At 41.0% G+C, this 22,225-nt stretch overlaps 2 protein-coding genes across 2 annotated transcripts; one reads left to right on the forward strand and one right to left on the reverse strand.

The window, feature by feature from the left end:
• LOC131288536 (uncharacterized) lies at positions 1-11,314 on the reverse strand. Its single transcript, XM_058317675.1, has 6 exons — positions 9,558-11,314; positions 9,112-9,453; positions 3,849-4,037; positions 1,267-1,922; positions 135-366; positions 1-61 (listed from the first exon to the last, which is right to left on the reverse strand). Exons 1-6 carry the CDS (start codon positions 11,312-11,314, stop codon positions 1-3), a joined length of 3,237 nt encoding a protein of 1,078 aa, XP_058173658.1.
• A 6,606-nt stretch (positions 11,315-17,920) lies between these two features.
• On the forward strand, positions 17,921-20,876 carry LOC131285231 (ryncolin-1-like). Its single transcript, XM_058314086.1, has 6 exons — positions 17,921-18,042; positions 18,154-18,207; positions 18,287-18,348; positions 18,431-18,469; positions 20,152-20,674; positions 20,753-20,876. The coding sequence occupies exons 1-6, from the start codon at positions 17,921-17,923 to the stop codon at positions 20,874-20,876; spliced, it is 924 nt and encodes a 307-aa protein (XP_058170069.1).
• The last annotated feature ends 1,349 nt before the right edge of the window (positions 20,877-22,225 follow it).

A 22,225-nucleotide genomic window follows, 5' to 3' on the forward strand; every position in this document is an offset into this window, starting at 1 on the left:
TTATGCATTCCACGCCATGACAACCTTCTTGAACGGCACGAAAATGCCATGCAGTGGTTCGCTGTGGAGAAAAATTTGGAAAAATTCACCGATGAGTTTTTACCGTTGTTGATGGTTTGTGAGTGCTACTTTACCAGTCAAAAAAGCGTTTCCCATCGATGGTTCCATCGCAATCGCCCAAGTTGTTCGGTAGCTGCAGACCCACGTAACTGTCGTCGGTGTCGGAGCCGGCCAGTGGGCCGATGTAGCGCACTCGGCCGACGACGACGCGCCCATTCCGCGAGATGACCTTCGCCAGATGGCCTGGCTTGAGACATTTGGGCGTTTTTGGCAGAAATGGCAGCGCTTGTTTGGAGGGTATAAAATCTGGGAAGAGCAAAAGCACACGTTTTTATGTTTATTTCCGAATGGTCGTATTCACCTGTCTTGAAGATGCAATTTGAAAAATGACACAAGTGATTATTCGTACTTCAATTTTATTTTTATTTTACCAGACGATTTACGTGTATGTTGTTTTTAAAATCTTAAAAAGCAGAAAAACGAGGTTCATTTCAGTAGATGCATCTGTTAGTATGTACGGTTAGTTCCGATTGATTCGTGAAAAAACTGAAAATGAATCCCATAACATATTTTTACAGCATTTCAGGTAGATGGTTAACGGAGTTTTTTGTTTTTGTTTTTTACCAAAAAAAAACACCTGTAATTGAAGCCCTCCAAAAGATTCAAAGCGTAAAAAATCTCTTTTTTAATTAAAATTTTTCGTCTTGTATACTTTTATTTTAAAGGCTTAAAACCTTTTAAATAAACATTAATGAAACCAAACAAAAACTAATTGAATGGTTGTAATGGGAATTTAATCGAGCTGCAGTGCAGTTCTGGCGATTTTAAAATCTATAGAGCCCGTTTTTGTGACGATAGTAATATTTGAATAAAAAACTATCTTTTTAAATGAACTGTTGTTCTCAAAACTATGTACACAAAATTAAATAAAATTCGAGCGGGTGCATAAATGTTATATGTTTGAAATTAAAAAAAAAACATAGCCTAGGTATTACCATTTTAAATTTGCCTGTTCATGTTTCTCAGTAAAATCATGAGTGTTGGTTTTGCGAATTGAAGCGACATTTACAAAATAAATACACTAAACAGATAATGGTTATAATTTTGTTATCATATCAAGCAAGCACGTGAAGCGGTCGTGACTATCGGGGATTGAAAATAATATTGAAAGATATTCGTAATATTTATTTGTTTATTGGAACTTACCCCGCTGAATGTCGTTTTCCGAGCAACGTCGATGTTTGGCCGACGGGTGCGGATGCGGAAGGTGCGCATACTGTGGATGGCCACCGATCGCGTGTCCGTGGAATGCTCCGTGTGGCAGCAGGCCTGCAGTTGCCGGCGGTGGTACGCCGACGTCCACCGGTTGCCCAGGGGTGTCCTCCATTGCGAGCATGGTGCCTCCTTCGAGCGACCTCCGCAAGAACTCCTCCGCCTCCTCCAGCAGGCTGTCTGTGGAGCCACCCGAGTCGCCATGGATCCGGTAGAGCGAGGGCCCACCGTACCGGCGCGGACAGTTGCAATCGTGGCGCAGGTCGGGCAGCGATCCGCGGATCTTGTGCATCGGCTGCTCCTGGAACGTGACTCGCGGCGTGTAGTGCATGCTCTCCGAAGGGCGCAGGGCCGTGTTCTGGTGCGTCTGCCGGCAGATGGCGCACCGCATCGACGGAACGCTCCGGGACCGGTGGTGCTTGCTGAGTGTGGAGTAGCGCGAGCTGGCCGAGTAGCTCTTGGACGAGTCGAACGAGTCGCCCCGGTTGGTCCAGAAGGCGTCCGTCTGCGTCGTCTGGGTCGCGATGCTGCTCTCGTTCACCGTCCACTGGGAGACGCCGGGTGAGGTCATGCTGAAGCTTGGTGGAATCCTGTCGTGCGGGAGTGTAAAGCAACGCAAACCAAAATATTACTAATTAGCTTCCACAGGGGAGCACGGTGACGAGAAGCATAGTACCAAGACTGTGAGGCACCAGAAAAGACAAATGGGTTTTCCGGTGACCCCAAACCAGCGGTAAAGTTTTACGCGGGGCGCGGGGATTTTTCTTCGAAACTCCATTAATCACGGGGTGGTGTGGAAATGTAAAGAAAAGTTACTGAGACATTAAACCGCGCACACGCTCATGCCGGTTCATTTGTGAAGAAGAAGTTCGTTCACGATGTCGTACGCTTTTCCCTTCGATTTCACACTCGTGGGATGAAAAGTTCGGTTGCGTTCGGAGCACAGAATAGAATTATTAAACAATCGATTTCAAAGTTTTTACCTTGTGCCATTTTGTGTCAATTATTCTCACACTTTTGGGGAGCTACAGCTTCCGATTTCCTACGGATTTCAACTGCTTTCAACAAACTTTGTGCGAAAATGTTATATGTGGGCTTAATTCGTAATGATAATTCCAAAGTATTTGGTAATGAAAAAATCACCAACGGACATAGAAGTACTGTGTATCTGTTATTGTCAAAACATTTCAATATATTTTTCACATGATGAGCTCTCCAATCCTCTTGAAAATGGATAAGTAATATCCTCATAATACAATAGGTATTTTCTGCAATGTAAAAATGCATCTAGATAAAACTACATTATCATACATTATAAACTCAAAGGCGTCCATTATCCTCAAGCAACATCTAGTTTCATTTAAAACATTTCCACTTAATTTAAACAACAAATTAGATCATACACTTTTCTTACTTTTCCTCTTTATGAATAAGCTGGAAAGATAAGTGCAAATGCTTCATCCGTGCAAATAATTGAATGAAAGTGAAGGTAACAAATTTTTGATTTTGTTTACACAGTATGTAAATAAAGTTGCTAGCGAGTAAGAAATGCCAATTCAACGCTACTAAATAATAAAACAATCATTTCTTTGAGCTGTGCAAGATATCCGCCTTCGAATCCCTGATAAAGGATTGTTTCACTCGTTTTCCATTTTCTTCCAAATGAAGTGTTCTCGAGCATATTTTTTGTGCATATTCTTAAAGAGGAAAGATAGAAGAAATGCCCTGTGAAGTTTCGTGCCGTTGCAACTTCGGGAGGGAAGAGTTATCTTACTCAAAGTGAAAAGGTATGATTAATTTAAATTAAAAATGTGATGCGAAGTAGACAAATCACATCAAAAGTCAAACACATAAAGCACATTTGCGATCCGGAGACAACCGTTGCACAAATTTAGTCAAATCGAAGAAAATGGGAAATGGATAAGGAAAATAAATGGCATCACTAAAATGATGATGGATTCCCCGTATCAAAATCGTCTCCAATACAACATACTACGTCGTCCTCTTCATTGATTGCGTCCAAGGTGGAGACATTGGAAATTGAGAAAATTGCATCTTTCCGTCTACAAAAGAGTATCGCAGTTAGAGGCGAAACAAATTGAAAAACAAATGAACAATGGGACAATGAATGGATGTGTTTTCTTCAAAGTGGAGAAAAACAATGCCACTGGAGCTCGGATGAAAAGTTCATTCAGTCGAACAAACACCGTACATTTCCGGCGCTGGGTGGGAGTGCGTGGGGAGGGTCAAATGTATGGCGTCTCCCGCCACCAAGATACGAATGGTGTCTAGTCGGTTTCATGTCCTCCCACGGCCCTCCCCAGCCTGACTTTGTGTCGCCACTTCCCATTACGCCGCGAGCCATCAGCATGCGAGAGAAAAACTGAATGGAGTGAGACAATTTTCATATTGGATTCTTGGCTATCGTGCTCCGGTGGCAATGTGTTTGTTTCCTGGTGCTTCGTTTTGGTTGGGATTTTTTTTTCTCTCTTTTTGCTTGTGGCGACCGTCCATACCCTTTGGTGGCCTCCGGCGTCCTTAGCAGGTTTCCTTTGCAGTAGTTGGGTGACCGGTTCGGGTCGCCGTTCTCGTCCTGCTGATGCTGGCAAAGATGGTCGGCCGACCGGGACAGCTCGGGCACCATGCTGGTGAAGTTAATGTCGCTCAGCAGCACCCGGCGCGCTTCCTGCGTCTTGTCGGACGGTCTGGGCACGCGTGTCCGTGCAGCCGGAAATGAGATCAAAAAATCGAAAACCATACAGCACCATTATGAAGGTTTTAAAGAATATATATGTGCGGAAAAAAATATGGAACACGGAACCAGAACATATGGCAGCTACATTTTCACGTAAGGAATTGAAAATGCATCCGACAAAATCAAAATGAGTTAATTGAGTAGATAAACAAAATTATCATAGTGAAAACCATCCCGTTGTGAGGCAAATTCAAAAATTGTTTAATAAACTCAAAATCCAGTCCCGAAAAATCCACACCACGAAAACGTATAAGGCATTTCCATAACGGAATGTTCGAAATGAAAATTGAAATAACTCGAGAATTAATCCAAACTAAGTAAAATTTAAAACAAGGTCAATGAAAAATAATTTTGGAAGTAAGTTACTCAATGATAACTTATAGCGGTATTGGAAAGTAAAAGCAACAAGATTGTCAGTCAATAGAAGAATCTTCACTTCTCGAAAAAGGACATTCAAACGTATGCACTTGGTAGATATGCATGTCAGCATAGTGTAAGTGTAGTGTGATTATGTATGCTTTTACTCACGCCCCCGTCGCGACGAGATGTGCTTGTTTTGGTTGGAAGAGTTCCTATGGCCATTCCTCGGTGCACAACGTGCTTCTCCTTTGTGTTCGTGCGGTTTTGTGTGTCAATAGACAGCTCCATAATTGGCAGGAAACTGCTAACCAAAGCAGGATGGGAAAGAAATCGACGACTAAATACTTTGGCTGCGTGGCATGTGCAGGACAAAGGCACGTTTCCTTCGAGTTGAAACATCAGAAGGGCACGGTGGCTTTACCCGCTCTGCCGAATGCTACAAGCAGATCCGCAACAATTAAGATTTTAAAGTCATGCTTCTTCAGATAGTGCGCGGTCTTTTCCCTTTCCAGCGTCCGATGGATGGGACGATATCGGTAAGTGGCTGTTTGCGAAATGTCTTCAAGTCACGCCACACGCCTGTAATTGCACATGCTGAGTTTGTGTGTGTGTTTATGTGTGTGTGTGTGTGTAGGGGGAAATGATATGTCTCATGAAGTTGAGAATAAAAAAGTGAGGAAGAGTTGGTGGCAGGCAAAGGACAAAAGTGCCCACTGTGCGTCTTGGAATGTTCCTGCAAGCCAATCGCGAAAAGAGCATTCCCATGCACCAGCTAGTCGACGGAGCGACAATTGAAAAGTGCTGATGCTAATGATAAAAACTGCTGTGCAAGCAATGCCAATTGATGCATGTGGGTTTTCTACAAGGTGTTTCAAATTGATTTCTATTTTCTATACACTTAGCCTCTATAACTTGGAATGCGTCATGGATTTTATTAGAAAAGTTTGAAATTTGTGAAAACTTAGTTTTATTTTTGTGTTTAATGCGACGAAACTGTTTGCTATACTATTGAAAATTTATACCTCCTTTTCTTTTGTTTTGTAAAACAAATGGTAAGTTGATCAAGTTGATCTTAAATATTATTTAACCTGTAAGTTACATGTCGCCGCAGAAAAACTAATGTTCTCGTACCTTGTTCTATCTTGTATGCATTAATTAGAACGGCTTCAACAAAGTATGTTCAACTAAAAAGAAGAAAGTTAAACTTCATTTATGTTAAGTTAAGATATTCATTTTGAGTAAAACATTGGAAATAATGTTTGAAAACACTTATTTTTATCTTGTGAATACATTTTCATATGTTTGCACAACTTGTAACACATCAGAATGAATTCCATGTCTTGGTTGCAATAATATTATGTATCACGTATAGTAATGGGAAAAGGAACCCCAAAATAGGGAAAACAAACTTTCTAGATTTGAAATAAAGTTGAAAGTATAACATTTAAATATCGTGCCCTTCTATGAAAGACTCAACACACTGCAGCTGTTGCCATACAGCATTTGTTTTTTAACATAAGAATGTTTTTATGAGACACAATTTAGCCTCTGTAATAAATTGATTTTACATTGTTAAGTACTATAGAGTTGGAGTTCTTATTTACTATACTTGGTACCGTAAGGAGTGAGAACATTCCCGCAATGATCTCACACAGAACTATATGGAATGGGAAAATGAAACCTATGTTTCAATGTTCAGATGAAACTCAACGTTTTCTGGCGCAAGGGTAGATTGAATTGATACAGCTTGTTTTTCCACTAACAAGCTGCGTCTTTTTTTAAAAGCGATATATCGGAAAGTCCCATCAACAACATGGTTTACCCTGCAGGCCACTTCTGAAGAGCCATGTGACCTTGCCGGTTCAATAAGGTGAACCGAACGGTGTGAACTTCGTCAACCTACTCTTCATACGGCCTTGGGGCTCAAACATCCCACCCCTGTCCACGAGTACGTTGTTCGTGGGACGAGCAAGTTGTTCGTGAAAGCTTATGCAAAAAGTTTTGCTCGTTTCATAATCACCTCTCACTTCAGCTGATTTATGGTTGACGATGTCTGTGGCCGCGATTGGTCGCATTTGCAAATTATAAGTCATCACAATTAGTTTAGCGAAGTTTGATTCATTTTACTTTCCGTACTCTCGAGGGCAGGAAAAAAAGAGAATTGAATCGTACCGTTTTAATTTTATATTTTAATGAGAGACGATATGTATCTTTTTAATTCAACCGACGAAACATGTAACCAGTGCATTGAGAAATTTACTATAAAATAACTAGGACTATGGTTTTTGGGAGAATGTAGACTATCTTTTACGTATCTATATGAAACACTGTTACTATAATTAACAGTTCACAGCCAGAATTCCCTTTTATAAGACGCCAAACAGTGTTCCGATGGCATTGAGCATTCGTTGAAGAAAAAGACCGCGTCGAACCAATAAATAAAGTTCGATTTCGTCGAAGAAAAAGTTTGTGTTTGCGTCCGCCGGAAAGAAAACAAACAGATTGATCGAAAACCCCATTGATATCGTTTTCTCCTGCATCGCAGAACAATCGGATCTGTTTGTTTATTTGAGTTTCTGCTTTCTCTTTGTAGCTGTGCCATGCTTTTCTTCGGCAGTATGTAGAAGGCTGCCTGGGTGGGTTTTACCGTAGCAAATCTGATTTTCCTAGCCATATCCACTCACGCCGTTTGACCCGCCATGTAGTGTTATCCGTGTGAGTTCAAGCCTTTTTCTAGTTTTAGTACATGGAACCAGACAATATCCTCACAAAATAAAGCCATATACTGTCAAGGGGGAAGGCAGTGACAATCTCGAACGGAACAGCAAACGTTAACCAATAGTCAAGGCTGGCGGGAAGATCGTTTGCAACGTTCACGGTAGTATTTTTAGAATGTTAGGAATGAATGCGAATAAATGAGCTGTTAGATGTAAGCATACGTCGGGCTTCGGAGTCATAATGACACATCTGCACGAGATCGTAACTTTTACTGAAGCTGATATTCCTTGCTCCTGGACATGTTGCTCCATATTGACGTACCAATGGAGTGGTCCATAGCAGGGGTAGGCACAAGTTTCTAGAAAGGGGCCAGATTATGAAAAAAAGAACCTTAAACTGTTTGTCAGCCACCTTAAACGATTTTAAGCCTTAGATAACCATAACATAAGATATTTCAAAGTTTTATTTCTCATAGTAGATTTTGATATTTTTTTGCGTTGAATTTAGTACCATTTCAACATATTGTTGGTTTGTTGTATTGTAAATAAATTTCTTTTGTTACATTTAAAATTAATCATTTACTTAAATTATATTATCGTATCAATTGTCTGGCTTACTCTCAGTTATTTAAAAAACGCTTCAAGAAGATTTGAACATTGTAAACTATATTTTGTTTCGGAATGTTACCGACAAATGTTTTCTTTGAACTAGTTATTGTGGTAATTAGTAAACATGTTATTTTGCCGCTGGATTCTCGACGAGATACGCGAGACTGGCTAATTTTAAAATGATCGATAGTATAATGTGATAAAAAAATCTAAAACATTCATACAGGCTTTTTTGTCTGGTATTGAACATCACAAACATTCAACAATTTCAACAGATATTTTTAGGAACAATAAGCATGATAAGCATGATACACTTCTAAAATGTTCTTACGGGTCGGATGAAATCAGCTGGCGGGCCGGGCTCGGATTTTGGCGACCCCTGGTCTATAGGATAATCAAGAAGGCTCGATATTGAAGCACCACCATGTTGTAGAGGCCGGATCTCTCGCCTCATTGCTGGGATTTTGGTAATCTTATCCATATTTGACAGTATTTTATCAAAATTGATTTGTTTTCATAAAAGTAATAAATATTCTCTACTCTTACTCAACAAAATTCGGCCCACAAACATTTTGTTTTTGTTTCTTGCAAAACTTAAACCTCTTGCATAATGGAAAACAATTATTCTTCATTTAAAGATACGCTTAACCTTTCGTACAATACAATTTCTGCTTGTGGCAGATGTACTGTTACTCGACCTTTCCATGCTATAGGAATTGGCAGAAATAGCAGAATCGAGGATAAACTGCCGGATCCAGCCCATTTCTAATAACGCATCGTCATATTCGATAGATCGATTCATCACGGACCAGTTTATTCCGAAGAAGAGAGTGCAAGAAAAAGGTGGATGTGTCGAGTCAAAATGCTCATCGACGGCGAATGAATGGAGGAATGTCCTGAATGTGAAAGGGCGAAAAGGTTAGACAAGGTTTCTCCTGAACCACACAGTCTTAGAGTGGATATGATGGGTAGATACGGAATTGACATCTTGCCCGAGGTTTCGTCAGCTTCCGCCCGCGAACGCCCGGTCGTTGCCTGCAGCACCACAATCGTTCACTATGACGTACGTTTTAGAAGCGGCGTTGTTTAAGTGTCGCTTTGATGTTTTTATTGTTTAATCAAACTGGGTATGTGTGTGTTTGTGCGTGTGTGTCTATGTAAGATGTGTAACGTCCCGATTTTTGCAATTGAAAAGTGAAGATACTTTTTGGAGTGACATGAAATCTGAAACGTTCCACGCTCCGCTGTCGAGTGGGTGTAATTTAGTGCCGTAGAAACTCGAAATCTAATAAGCTCCGAAAAGCCTCGGCTTCGGCGCGCCGTAGGGGTTTTGCTTACCTGAGTGGGAATTTACCTTTCCCACCGGGGGCCGGTGGCACGAACTTCGACGGCAGTGTGTACAGCCCCGGGACGAACTCGGAACCGGCCAGATGGGTTTCCGAGCGCCATTGCTGCGCCAGGGCGGAGATGTCGGTCTGTGCCGCACGGGAACGTTTCACTTCGTCCCCGGCCGCCCCGCGGACGCCACTCTCGGCGGCGATCACCGTGCGCAGCGTTTTCCCCGGCGGAAGATACTGATGCGGGGAGTAGGTTCGCGGTGAGCGGGAAAATTTTACCGCCAGTGGGCTCCGGTTGGACGATCCGGACGGTTGCATGCGGCTACCCTGGTGGATGATGGGTCTGTAAAAGGCAGAGCAAAGAATAACAAACAGTCCATCTTTCGTTGTCGAGAAAAGCAATTTCATGCAGGATTAGTCGATGCCGGGTGGCACGGGATTACGCACCGGTAGGCGGGCGGATTCGGACAGGTGTTCCGACGACCCATCTCCAGAATGTTCTCCTCGGTGATACCGCACTTGGAGATGTCCGTCTCGATCAGCACGTTGAAGTTGGTCCAGCGACGTCCCAGGGCACCGGACGCCGCCAGGGAATTGATGCCGCCGACATCGAAGCTGTCATCCTGCGCCGTACCTTCCCCATTCGAGCCGGAACCCGCACCGCCAGCAACGCCTCCTGGAGCGCCATAGTCCAAGCTTGAGTCCTTCTCCAAGCTCGACGATTTCGTGCTAAAGTCCAAACTCTTTTTCATGTTGTCCAAGCTGAGCGAGTCCTGACTCTCGAGGCTCTTGCCCTTCGCCAGCGATTCGTAACCCTCGGCCACTACCTCACTATCGCTGCGCTCTAGCGAACTTCCCTTCTCCCGGTCCGACGATAGGTGCGTGAAGCTCACGAGCACCGGCGTACCGGACTGTCCTGCCTCGTGCCACGGTTCGTAGTCCGAGATCGACACCAGATCCTCCTGAATGATGTCCTTGGCGTTGTCATCGGAAGAGAAGATCAGCTCGATGTCGTCCACCTCTTCCTGGTTCTCGGACTCACTTTTCTTTATCCTCTGCCGTTGAGACTCGTCCGTCGGATCCGACACCGAGTAGCTACCGGTAACGGGTGGGTCCCTTCGTCGCCCATCACCATCCGTCGGAGTTTCCACTGTCCCCGTAAGAGGAGCCGGATCTTCAGCGAACACCGAGTTGTCACCCTCAGAGATGGATGCGTTCGATTGGCGATCGGTATCGACGTGCAAATTTTCCGACGACACCTGACGCACGCTGATTGCCTCGGAACTCTTGCCCACGGTCAGCTGTTCCTCGTTGACCGCGCGCACGTGTAACCCCCCTCCCTCACCCTCCGTATTGGCATCGTTTGCTATCGTTTTCTCTTCATCTTCCGGCGTCTGGTCGACGGAACCGTGCGTATCGTCTGCCTCTTCCGGTGCTTCCGGTGGCTGAGAGCCGTCTTTTGTGTCCTCTGAGCTCTCCACCTCCGAGCTACCGTCGTCCATGTTGATGTTGGATGACACTTTTATCTTGACATCTATCCGCGAAGCCATCGCGCCGGAGTTTGAGCCTGTGCCGGGATGCGAGACTATCTGTATGTCGGGAACTACGCAGACCTTCTGGTGCGCTGCCGTCGCAGTAGCATCCCGTCCCGACGATTTCTTTGCACGAGCTGAATCTTTTTCGTTAACGTCGGCTAACCCCTCCTGACTTCCCGCAACCGTAGACGCAGAACAGCTCGTTTCTAGCGTTTGGTGAGATTTGGTTTTGCGTTTCTTATGCAACCTTTTGGGTTTCCTATCTCCATCTAAGTTTGCGCGAAGAGTTTCCTCTTCGATCGTTTCCCGACTTGTGTGGAGATTGGACTGTGTTTGCAATTCCTCACGTGCTTGACGTGGCTGTTCGGAACGGTTCTGGACCGGTGTTGCCGAACGGTTTCGCTCCTTCGCAGCTACACCTTTGAACGGTTCGTTGGCGTGTTTCGCGGAGGATCGGCCTTGCTCAACCGTTTCACGAACACTGATCTGCTGGCGCAACTGATCCACCTCCCGGCGGGACTCCTCCAGAGCCGTCCGTAGCGAAACAACTGTCTCGTGCAGTGCCCGCACCGTGTCGAACGGTCGTACGTAAGACTGGAGCTCGGATGAGCTGGAATCACTGTAGGGACAGTACGCCACCCGCCCATACTGCTGGCCGGCTCGTTCCATTTGGGCGCACGGGTGTCCGAGAGGAGGATCCGTATTGCAATGGTTCACTCATGACGGCTGCAGTGGTGATAACTAGAAGAAAGCAAAAAACATTAGAAGGAATCAGTTTCAAAAAGACCATTCTAAATATGTGAAAATTATTTATTTAAATAGTAAACAATACAATCCATTACACATAGTTAAACACAGATTCTATGTTTCATGGATAAATGTCTTAAACACACGGCTTAAATTAATAGCCCGTGATTATTTCCTAAAATCCATTAAATTATATTGCATATTCAACAACAACTGCACAGGGCAACATATCGCCGAGTAAAAATAACATGGTACAAAATGTATCTTGGGGATTGTACAATTGAATTTTTCTTGTGTTAACTAAACTCCATTTACGCATAACCACAGATAACTTACAAATTACGCAACCAAAAACCATATTTAATACATTTTAACCACTTTTTCAAGTGTTACATCATTCACAGTAGTATTATGTTTTTGTTATTATTCACTTTTTCGTAGACGGTTATACTTACACAGTTGTGCTAGATAAAGTTAAAGGAACCGTAAGAATACCCTCACAACAATCTAGGCATTTAACTATATCCCGTATGGTTTCAATAAGCTTCCTCCCACAAACAAATTTTGCCGCGTTTGAGTTAACTTTAAAAGTTTCTTTAGCTTCAAATAAGCTTACCAATGATCATCGACAATAAATGCAGGAGTTTCAATGTGAGCTATATTTACGAACAAAAAAACTTTAACAGTGTTGGTTTGGCTTTCAATACCACTTTTCATTACGGTTTGTGGGAGATAGATTTGTTTACAACACGAAAAAAATATGCGCTTCAAAACGTACATGCGCATGATATCTAAGAAACTTTCGAGGCTTTCGAAGCACCCTTCACAATAATTGCTTCACTTTTAAGCCGGTTTCAGGCTGCCTCGGTTTAACGAAAAAAATGAAGTCCTTAACCCAATTATACCGCCAACATATGTAAAGCACTGCAGCCTTGGGCGCGTGGAATTGGAGGTTACTTTTCTACGGCTCCATTTGTCCGTTTCAAGGATTTTACGTTTCGCCTAGCACAGGAGAATACCAAAATGGTGGTCGTTAGAATACTTTCAGAATCAAAACGTTAGTTAAGCTGTTAGAAATGATGACCAGCTATGGATTGCTGGCCGCAAATAAAATGGTTTGCACATTATTCGATGTATGTTTTACATGTTCTATATTCCAAGCTTAATACTTTGAAGTGTGTGATTTAGTTGGCTATGTGTATTTTTTTTTATTTTTACTATATTTGAAAGAATTTGTTTGTTATATACTACTTTAGAGGGCAAGCTTCAACATTTTGTATGTAATTCGGATTGAACATTTGCTTGAAATATTCGTATCACTTTAATCAAATTAAGACAAGCGCGTTATGCCAAGAACTGTATTAATTACTTATAGAACTTCTCCGAAATGGTTAAACTTATGAAATTCAAATAAAACGGAGCTTATACAACTTTGGTTATTCACTCGACAGTCAAATATGGTGTCGGTCAGTCAGTATAACCAAGCAGCTTTATCCTTTTTAAAACTCAACCCACAATCAATAAACTCCTACCAACTAGCCATGGGAATACTAATCAGGAGCTCGGCGCCGTGTGGGTGACGGTCCTAAACCGATCGTAATAACATACCTGTTATTTTTTGGAAGTAGCGCACATTGCTACTATCTTATGCATTATCTGGCTTGTATGATTAATTTGATATTAAACTTGTTGAGACACCAGTTGCTTTCATATACAACGCTTCTTTGTGTCTTCTATAAGAATATATTATCCAACAGCAGTTTCATAGATTTGAACTTCATCAAAGAACAAATTTGGCTTTTCGTCTCCATATACATGCTATAAGAAATGTCTGTACGAAATGTGATAGTTGTGAAAGACATATTATGTCGTTAAGCAAACAATAATGTGTAATAAATCGTTAATGATGCCATTTAATATTACAGGATTTGTAACCGGAACCTAAACGCAATGAAAAGGATTAATGAATATTTAACAAGCACCGAATGGGCGAACGTTTCACTGCAATCAAACCTAACAAATGCTAAAAAAATGTCATTGTACGAGATGAGATTGAAAGGATTAAAACTTCAGTAAATTTACTCTGAATTAAATAGTTTTATTATGTTACGTACATGTCGGGATTCACAAATTTGAGGCCAAAATTAGGGGAGTTATTCAAACCGAGTTTCTAGTAAAATTTGTAAAACTAAATTATTAAATAAGTGTTTTGTGTCCGTACCTATATTCCATATCCCAATATTATTTATATAACCTACATGGGATAATGCTACGAATAGTGGTGCATTTAATCATGTTACTAACAATTGTCAAGAACACAAAATTTTACATACTTCACATTTTTCACCGTTTTCTGAAAAGCATCTAGTTTTACTGTGCACCATACAAAAAATAAAACAAAAAATCGTTTATTTTTTCCTTCCTAGGTAATACAGAAAACTTGAAAAATACTTAATATATTTCGATTGTAATTTATTTTTTAAGCATATTTCGAACAGAACGGTAAAACTACTCAAAGACCAATGCATTTTGCAGTGATTTGTAGCCTTAAGGAAAGCATGATATCCTTTATAAATTCTTAAGTTATCCAGCATATAGTACAACCTGTCTAGCAAATATGAATTTTGAAGCCTCTATATTACAAAGTGGGAAGATTTAACTTTTGCACACTCCGGAGAATATCAGAGACCATTTCACAAATTATTAGGACAAATAACTCTGCTGTATTATTTTTTTCCACTATTGGTACTAGTACCACTATGCGATACGCCTGGATGAAAATAGAAATTGTTTTTCATTCTGATTCAGGGTCAAAAACCCTCACCCTTGACAGTGATTCTGTATGCACCTTGTATGGAGGATTCACAGCTGATCATTTAGTATTTCTATTTTAAAAATTGATATGAAACAAAGGAGAGTCTCAACGGCTTGACGTATCGTTCGTATGTTCTGCGCACAATATATTTGTTCCAATCGAAGATCAATAAGTTGAAACCCATCCACAAGCCTCACGGTGTTCCTGAGATCGTCCACGTCAAAGGTCAATTAGATGTTGGAAGCGAAAAAATCACTTTGACACGCACAGCGTTGGCACTACCATCCGGATGCAACTTGGTATGAGGTTGCCTTTACGACCGAAGCCTTTGAAAAGTGCAGGGGAATGCTCCAAAGAGCTAGCTTTGTGTGACCACAAATATTAGGCAATCACAAAAGTTGCAGCGTTTGGTCGAAAGAACAAAATAGTCAATGCAACAGCTGATAAAATATCATTTGAAATCAAAAATATTGATGAAACGAAATGAGTTTGACATATGCTCCAAACAACGGATGCGCTATACCTTTAATGTTATGTAAAAAAATGGTTAAAAAATCACATCTTTGATTTTGCAAAGCATTGAGATATAGGTAAATACTATGTTGCAATTCCTTATTTTAATATTATGTTTATGAACTGTTCAGGAAATCGCTGATCACTTTTATGTCAACCTTATCGTATAAAAAGAAACCCGTAAACTGTGTACTGTGAAGGCGGTAAAAACTGTGTCTGTGTAGTACACTATTCTTCGATGAAGCTATAAATAACATCTTCCCGTGGGGGATATCCTGGGACGGCTGTCCGACCGAAGGAGCACCGATAGTCGACCGTCTGCTGATACTGCACGTAAACCAGAACAAGGCATATCCGTCCGTACGGAAAGATGTACCAAAGAATATGACGTTCAGAAATTCAATAAGCGGTGCATTATCACGACTCTTATCAGTACTTATAATTTTTAATTGAAAAAGAAAATGCGTTATTTTTACTTTAACAAGCCCTATAACAAAACACAATTCTAGTTATATGCAATACTGATGCAAACTTAAAGTGCATATTTTAAATTGTACGATGGTGGAAACCGAATTTTTTTTTGTTTAAGTTTGTTAAGTAAGGGGAACCTGGGGGGAATACCGGTTTTCACGAGACGATGCAAGACCCGTCAGGTCACCAATAGCGTACAAATACTCGTAGCAGCAAGACTTCGTAGTAATCAATCATAGTAATGGTTTTGACCTTCCTCGGAGGGACTTACGCTGGGTTGCATAAACTGTAGCCGGAACGTCACTGGAGCCCATCGGATGCCACGGTGCACCTAACCTGAAGTATGCAAACCTCACGGACACTGTGTTTCACTGCCGGATGTAAGTCAAACTGTGGCTTCAGTCTTGCGAACCAACATCTGAATGCACGGAACGTGAATTTTCTATATTTGTGACTGTAGTTGTGCACTACTTGTCTGGTACGACTTGGGGTGGATTTTTCTTAATTGATAGGTTTGCACTTTGAAAACTTAATTCTCTTTATTGCTATTATTTATGGAAAGTTCTAAATCCTATTTTACATGACACGAAAGTATTCTTATTAAACAATCACTCAGTCTTCTCTTGGACGAAATTGCCTGAGCTTAGGTGGAGCGTAGGATTTTCACTGTTCGTTCTTTTTTTTCCTCCCGACGCAGGAAAATCCCTGCCACCTGTTATTCTAGCTGCACAATAACTTCTCCTTAAAAGGATGTGCGCAAATTTATCTTTATCACCACACACTCACGTTACCAATTTCGAAGAAACCAGCCCGTGGCTAAGGGCCACTGTGACGAGGTAATTGAAAGCACACACAAACCGAAAAAGTAAAAAATAAATAACACCACGACCCCTCCTACACTAACTAGTTGTACAGGTTACAGGCGACTGTAGCAAACGGACCGTGCTTCCGGTACCTAACGCGGTCGAACTCATACTGGTCTCTGATGTAACTTGGATGTTGTCGTCGTATCAATATGTTTTGATCCTTATTTTCTCTCCATTGTAAGCGAACAAGAGCAATGACTTGGAGTGTTGCTGCTTCGTAGAGAGAAAACCAAGGAAACATAAAGAGATAGAACCTATGAGTTTTCCGCTGTGGAAATCTCTTCCTTGCAAAGAGTATTAGAACGGTTTGCACTTGCATGCAATTTCTTATCAGAGCTGATTCCAGTTGCAAGGATTGTGTACAATCCATTGCGGATGTTTACTACACGATCCTAGATGGAGCAAACAGGATTTTGCATATTAGAAAACAAACGCAACTGTAATTTGTTTTAAAATCATGCACTATCACCTTGATGGATAAATTTCAAACTATTTGGTTATGAACATCAAAAAAATATTTGTTTTGCAGCAATTCATGTTTTAGCCCATATAACAATATGAAACGCCGCAAATTAATATTGTGTGAGCTATGGATATGAATTGGATTGGACAATGAGGCATATGTTTTGAAAAATAAACGTATTTTGTCATCTATTAAAAATGAATTCTTACTCACATAGGGTAGTGAATATTTTGCATGGTTGATATGGTTGATGGGATTATATGATCTACTATATTCGTTCAACGAACAATATAGATTCTTGAAAAATACCCACTTGATTACAACTGTTTGATTGTTATAAAATAATTATAAAATCGATCGTTGTATTAGGTCCGCAAATAAATAACGGCCGTTTTTTCATAAGTTTATTTTTGCTCGTGGCATTTTTATTTGCAGAAATTGGGTCAATCAAAGTATTGGCCATTATTATTTATTACTTTCTGCAACCTTTCGGGTAAATTGCGTATTCCTTTTCGGAAAAATGATACGTTTTTCGACGCAACCCAGGTATCTAACCAATTCTGGATCTGTTCATAGGAGGAGAGCTGCTGGTCAGTCAATCTATGTGCCATGGATCGGAATAGATGGAAATTCGATGGTGCCAGATCTAGCAACGTGAGGCCGAGCGTTTTCGTGCTGGAGAATGGCCTTGTCATGCCTCTCCGCGTATTATGGTCATCTAAACGCATGCACACGCTTAGAAAAAGCCGGGCGGGTAACTGTTAACCCTGAACTAAGCCCTTCTTGTGTTTGGCTTGCATCCTCGTCTTTCAATGCCACCAATTGATCGTCGCTGAAGCTTGGCGATCTTCCTTGATGCGCACGGTTGTTGACATCGAAATCGCCATTTTTAAAGCACCCAAACCAACCACGACACGTAGTTTTACTGAGAGTAAGAAAAGAAGAACTTTCCGCAAATGGAGATAATTCGGCTCATAATTCGACATTTTCCAGATAATATAATTATATTATGCAACAATGAAATCACCAATCTGACGATACATTTTGTTTACTATATGTCTAAGCTAAAATTAGCTTACCCCAGCTTCCTGGGCCTTCGCTAGGTGATATAGACCTTTAGAGGGGATAAGGATCGGCAACTTAGGCCATATGTCCTTTGGTTCAACCTTATCGCTACGAAATATTGGTACGCCAGCATTGCAACCCGGCATTGTGAATGTGCATCGTTTACAAAGTTCTACTCACAGCATCTTTTTGTACTATAACACATCTCCCGATGTATTAGTACCATGTACCGTTTGCACGCGCTCGATTGGTCGTAATCTTTACCATAACATGCGATTCACGCGAATCGACGCGATTGATTTTTTCAGTATTCACCAGGCGCTCGAAGTTGAACGATGGAACGGTTACTGTGCATTGTTCTGTGTTGCCTTGCGCTATTGACTTTCGGTCCAGCACAAGTGGCCTTATCAAACGACACTGAACCCTTCCAAGAGCTCAAGACCAACCTTATGCTTCAGTGAGTATAGTGCGGCAAGTGCGTTGGACCTCACAAGGAAAGAGAACTGGCACTGTTGGTGGTGTTACCGTTGTCACGACAACCTATGTGTTTCCTTTACGTCTATGATAGGGTACTGAACCGCTTGGACGAGATTGATCACCGTATAAGCAACCTGGAACGCAGGTATTATGTGCTATTAAAGCGTGTCTTGTGTTAAGTGCAAATTTATAAAATCAAAGTTATGATCTGCCTTCCTGAACAGAATACAGAGTTCGAATCATGCCACGGCAGAAGTCATCGCAGAGAAGTTACAAGGCATCAGCGGTAAAAATCTCCGGTCAACAGCGTCCGAACTGATTTGAGAAGATTAATAACCATTCTGTATTTCCCCTCTCTGGTTCGACAGATAAGCTTGAAAACATCAACAAAACACTGCGTCAAAATGGTATGTGCAGCTGAAACGGGACGGCAGTAGAATGTTTAGATTCCATATGGAACGTATGTTCAGACTACTGTTGGGTCAAGTAACACTTTTTGGTTTGCCATGCTGTGGTGACCTACATAATTAACTGGGCTGTGCTTTTATAGTAGTATAGTAAACTGTCACATAGCATCGCCATTTGTTCAATTTCAACTTAAAAGTTTAATTTTTGACAGCCATTAAAAATTCCAGTCAATAAATTTTTCGTCACAAAACATACTCATAACTTACTCAATATATTAAAATTCACTTAAAAATTGCTTACTAGTTGTTAACTTATTTTTCTTTATTGTTAAAACATCGCGGGCTTTGGAAAACATTCGTTCGCATGCTACTGATGATACAAGTATGCATGTCGTGCGTATATTTGGTACTTGATACAAGATTGCAAAATTATTTTTCTCTAATTTCCACCAGTTTGAAGTTACACTTCATTCTGCATGACAGTATGCAAGGCGTACATATAATTGATATTTGGTACAAGATTAGAAAATAATTTTTTTCCAACAGCAAATAGGAGTTTAATACCTTATCTGTATGACAGAATGATAGTTTATTGTTCTACCACATTTTTCCACAGTGCATGTGTGGTACCACACTTTACTGTACTGTGTGTGTTACGAAGCACAGTAACACATGACCCAACTCTAGTTCAGAATTTCACTAATAACCATGTAAATTCTATTTCCATATTCATACTTTTTTGAACGCATTTCAGGATGCTTCAAACAGTATGTAAAATGGATATACACTTACATGACATACAAGGATATTTGGGTATCTCAAAATACAAAAAACTGAGCAGCATCAATTAAAAAATGTGACAGCTTGACCTTTTTTTCGTAATGGCGTTTGGCATAAATAAGTATTGGAGATTCTGTTCTGGAGCCATCATTAAAAAAAATCATTTTGTGCGAAGTGCGAAATGCCACAATCATTGTTAAAACTAAGTCTTATTTTTGGTGCTTAGATTTTAACTTATTTATTTGTGTCTTAACGTAGTGGTGTTAAAATTTATCTCGTTCTTCTTCTGGCTTCGATCGAGAGCTATCTGATAAACTCATCGATCAGCCAACAACACTCGTTTTCAATATTCTCACGCTAGGACGTCGACCCGATCATACTTCTCGTGCATCATCTCACTTGTCTACCATTTGAATATTCGCTGATTTGGCAACAATAATCTATTTTTGTGTATAAAAAATTGGTTAAATCAAAAATAATTCTTTTCTTCTCTCAAAATGATCAATTTTAAGTTTCCGTGAAATTTTCGGATCTTAAGTTAAATTTAATTGCTTATTGCCGTTTGAGAACTGTACTAAAAGAATCTACTGATGATCTCTGCTTTACATGCATATTCTGAACGGTAGTCACTGTTAAATACAGTGGACAAGTTAATGACAAAAATGCGAGGGTAATTATAAGTATTTCCTTGGCAAGGTATGTTTTTAGTATCCGGATCAATTTTGTTTTCAAGAATCCTACAGTATGACATTTTGCAATATATGTAATAAGGTTTACTGATCCGATATATGATTTCGTATATCGTAAGACTTAGGTATAGGTATAGCTTCGTCTTTGGTTCCATCAACAAATCGACCTGATTTACGGAATCGAAGCACATAAAAGTAACTGGTCCTTTTCAGTGGGCACCTATTATGCATCCTGTCAGGAAGCACCGGCATTTCTGAGCGACGTTTACACGATCAAGCCGCCCGCCTCGAGTGTGGCTCCCTTCCGGGTGTACTGCGAGCAGTCCTACCGGAAGGGCGGTTGGATAGTGCTGTTGCGCCGGTTCGACGGCTCGGTCAACTTCACCCGTGACTGGATGGACTACCGCGACGGGTTCGGCACGGTCGAGGGCGAGTATTGGCTGGGGTTGGAGAAAATACACCGGATCACCGCAGCGGATTACTTCCAGCTGCTGGTTCACCTGAAGGACCACGATGGCACAGTTAAAACGGCCCTGTACGATGAATTTGAAGTGGCCAACGAGTCCACCGGCTACCGGTTGCATCTCGGATCGTACATCGATGGGAATGCAAACGACTCGCTGCGCATTAGCAACGCGATGAAGTTTTCCACCCCGGACCGGGACAACGATGAGCATCCGGGCTCTTGTGCGGCGTTCTATGCAAGCGGCTGGTGGTACCGTAACTGCATGAATGCGTGAGTATTCTTCCAAAGACTAACAGTTCTGATGGAAATTGAAATTTAACCTTTCTATCATTTGTTACACTTATTCAGCAACCTGAACGGTCTTTATCGTCAGACCGATCCGAACAACGCGACGATGAACTGGTTTGGCTTTCGTAACGACCTTCAGGGTTTAAAGGAGGCTACAATGATGATAAGAGCAGTGGCTTCCTAGTATCTTCGGGGATGGCAAGTAGAAAGATTTTGATCGGTTTCTGCCCTACCCAATCTTCAGGGTGCAACAAACTCTACTTACCTTGCTATGACGATTGATTGCTCCTGGTGAAGGATTCATATTGCGGTAATCTGGTTATCACTTCTTTGGAAACCTTTCCTTTTTTACATTTACTTTTACTGCAACTGAATTCGCTACGAAAAACTGTCGTAGTTAGAGTGCTAACTCGTAGAAACCGAATAAAATATTCACATCATTGGTGCATGTTGATTTTTTTTATTTGCGAATAACACACTTTTCCCTTACATTCAAACACCAATCAATAATTCATTTTCACTTAACTTCATTAAACTTTCTTTTCTCTCCGACTCCACCAAATACACTGATTAAACCATTGCTAATTTTGATGAATTCATCACGATATGACTTTTATAGCTCTCAAAAAGTGACCTAATTTGGCTTTCGAAAATATAACAATTTTCTTACGACACGAGCACGCACGAAATTAAAAAAGAAACTGAACAGCAGGTTTAGCATGACGTTTCGTGCTTCCCTTTCGAAACCGGCCGACAGTTCTGCAGGTACCTGTGTGTGGGCCTTTTGCGTTAGCAACCGTTGCTAGGGGTAGAGGCTCACGCATACGCGTGTAAACATCCTTGGTAACGTAAACATAAACAAGTCGTCGGGAAATGCAGTCGTGGAAGAATCGGAGGAGCCCGGCGAAAAGGATCCTAAACCCATGTATATGGTGCAATAATAAATATTTTTAATTTGATACTGTAATCAACAATCTATTTGTATAACTTCAATAAAAGTTCCGCCAAAATTTGGACTGCTGATCCAGTTGTTTTAGTAACAGGTAGATTGATAAGCCAACGCACTAAAGGTAACAATATGAAGATTAATGAATTTAATAAAACTACCTAATAATATTAAAAGTATAATCCACAAGACATTTGATTAAAATCATTTAATAAAGACTTGTACAAGATTGATCAGAAGTTTTAAAAACTTCATCTTCATCAAAACTTCTGTGATGGGTTCATAAGGGATAAAAAATGCAAACGGAATGTGCTGTAAATGGGAGTGTAACATGATGGGGAATTCAATAAATCGCATTATGGTTGATCAAACAACATTTACATACCCACCGTTTGCTTATGAGGAAGTGGAACAAATTCATCATTTGCAATGTGCCTCACTCTACCGGGTTGTTAGCACTTCCGGACAACTCGCTAGTCATGCTATTTTTTATATTTCGTGTAAAATTTATATCTATATAAACAATATAATACAATGAATGTACGATGGTAACGTAATTGAATTTTATTTACTTGCAACTGTTGACT

The sequence above is a fragment of the Anopheles ziemanni genome, chromosome 3 (assembly GCF_943734765.1).
Source record: "Anopheles ziemanni chromosome 3, idAnoZiCoDA_A2_x.2, whole genome shotgun sequence".
Lineage (NCBI taxonomy): Eukaryota > Metazoa > Arthropoda > Insecta > Diptera > Culicidae > Anopheles > Anopheles ziemanni.

Bases quoted from the DNA above. Each gene is read 5' to 3' on its own strand.
- LOC131288536 (XM_058317675.1), bottom strand. From the start codon at position 11,314: ATGGAACGAGCCGGCCAGCAGTATGGGCGGGTGGCGTACTGTCCCTAC. The intron at 4,038-9,111 runs GTAAGCAAAACC...ACGCGTGCCCAG, and splicing joins AAAGGTAAATTCCCACTCAG to ACCGTCCGACAAGACGCAGG. The intron at 62-134 runs GTAAAGTAGCAC...TTTTCTCCACAG, and splicing joins GGGAAACGCTTTTTTGACTG to CGAACCACTGCATGGCATTT.
- LOC131285231 (XM_058314086.1), top strand. From the start codon at position 17,921: ATGGAACGGTTACTGTGCATTGTTCTGTGTTGCCTTGCGCTATTGACT. The intron at 18,043-18,153 runs GTGAGTATAGTG...CGTCTATGATAG, and splicing joins AAGACCAACCTTATGCTTCA to GGTACTGAACCGCTTGGACG. The intron at 20,675-20,752 runs GTGAGTATTCTT...ACACTTATTCAG, and splicing joins TACCGTAACTGCATGAATGC to CAACCTGAACGGTCTTTATC.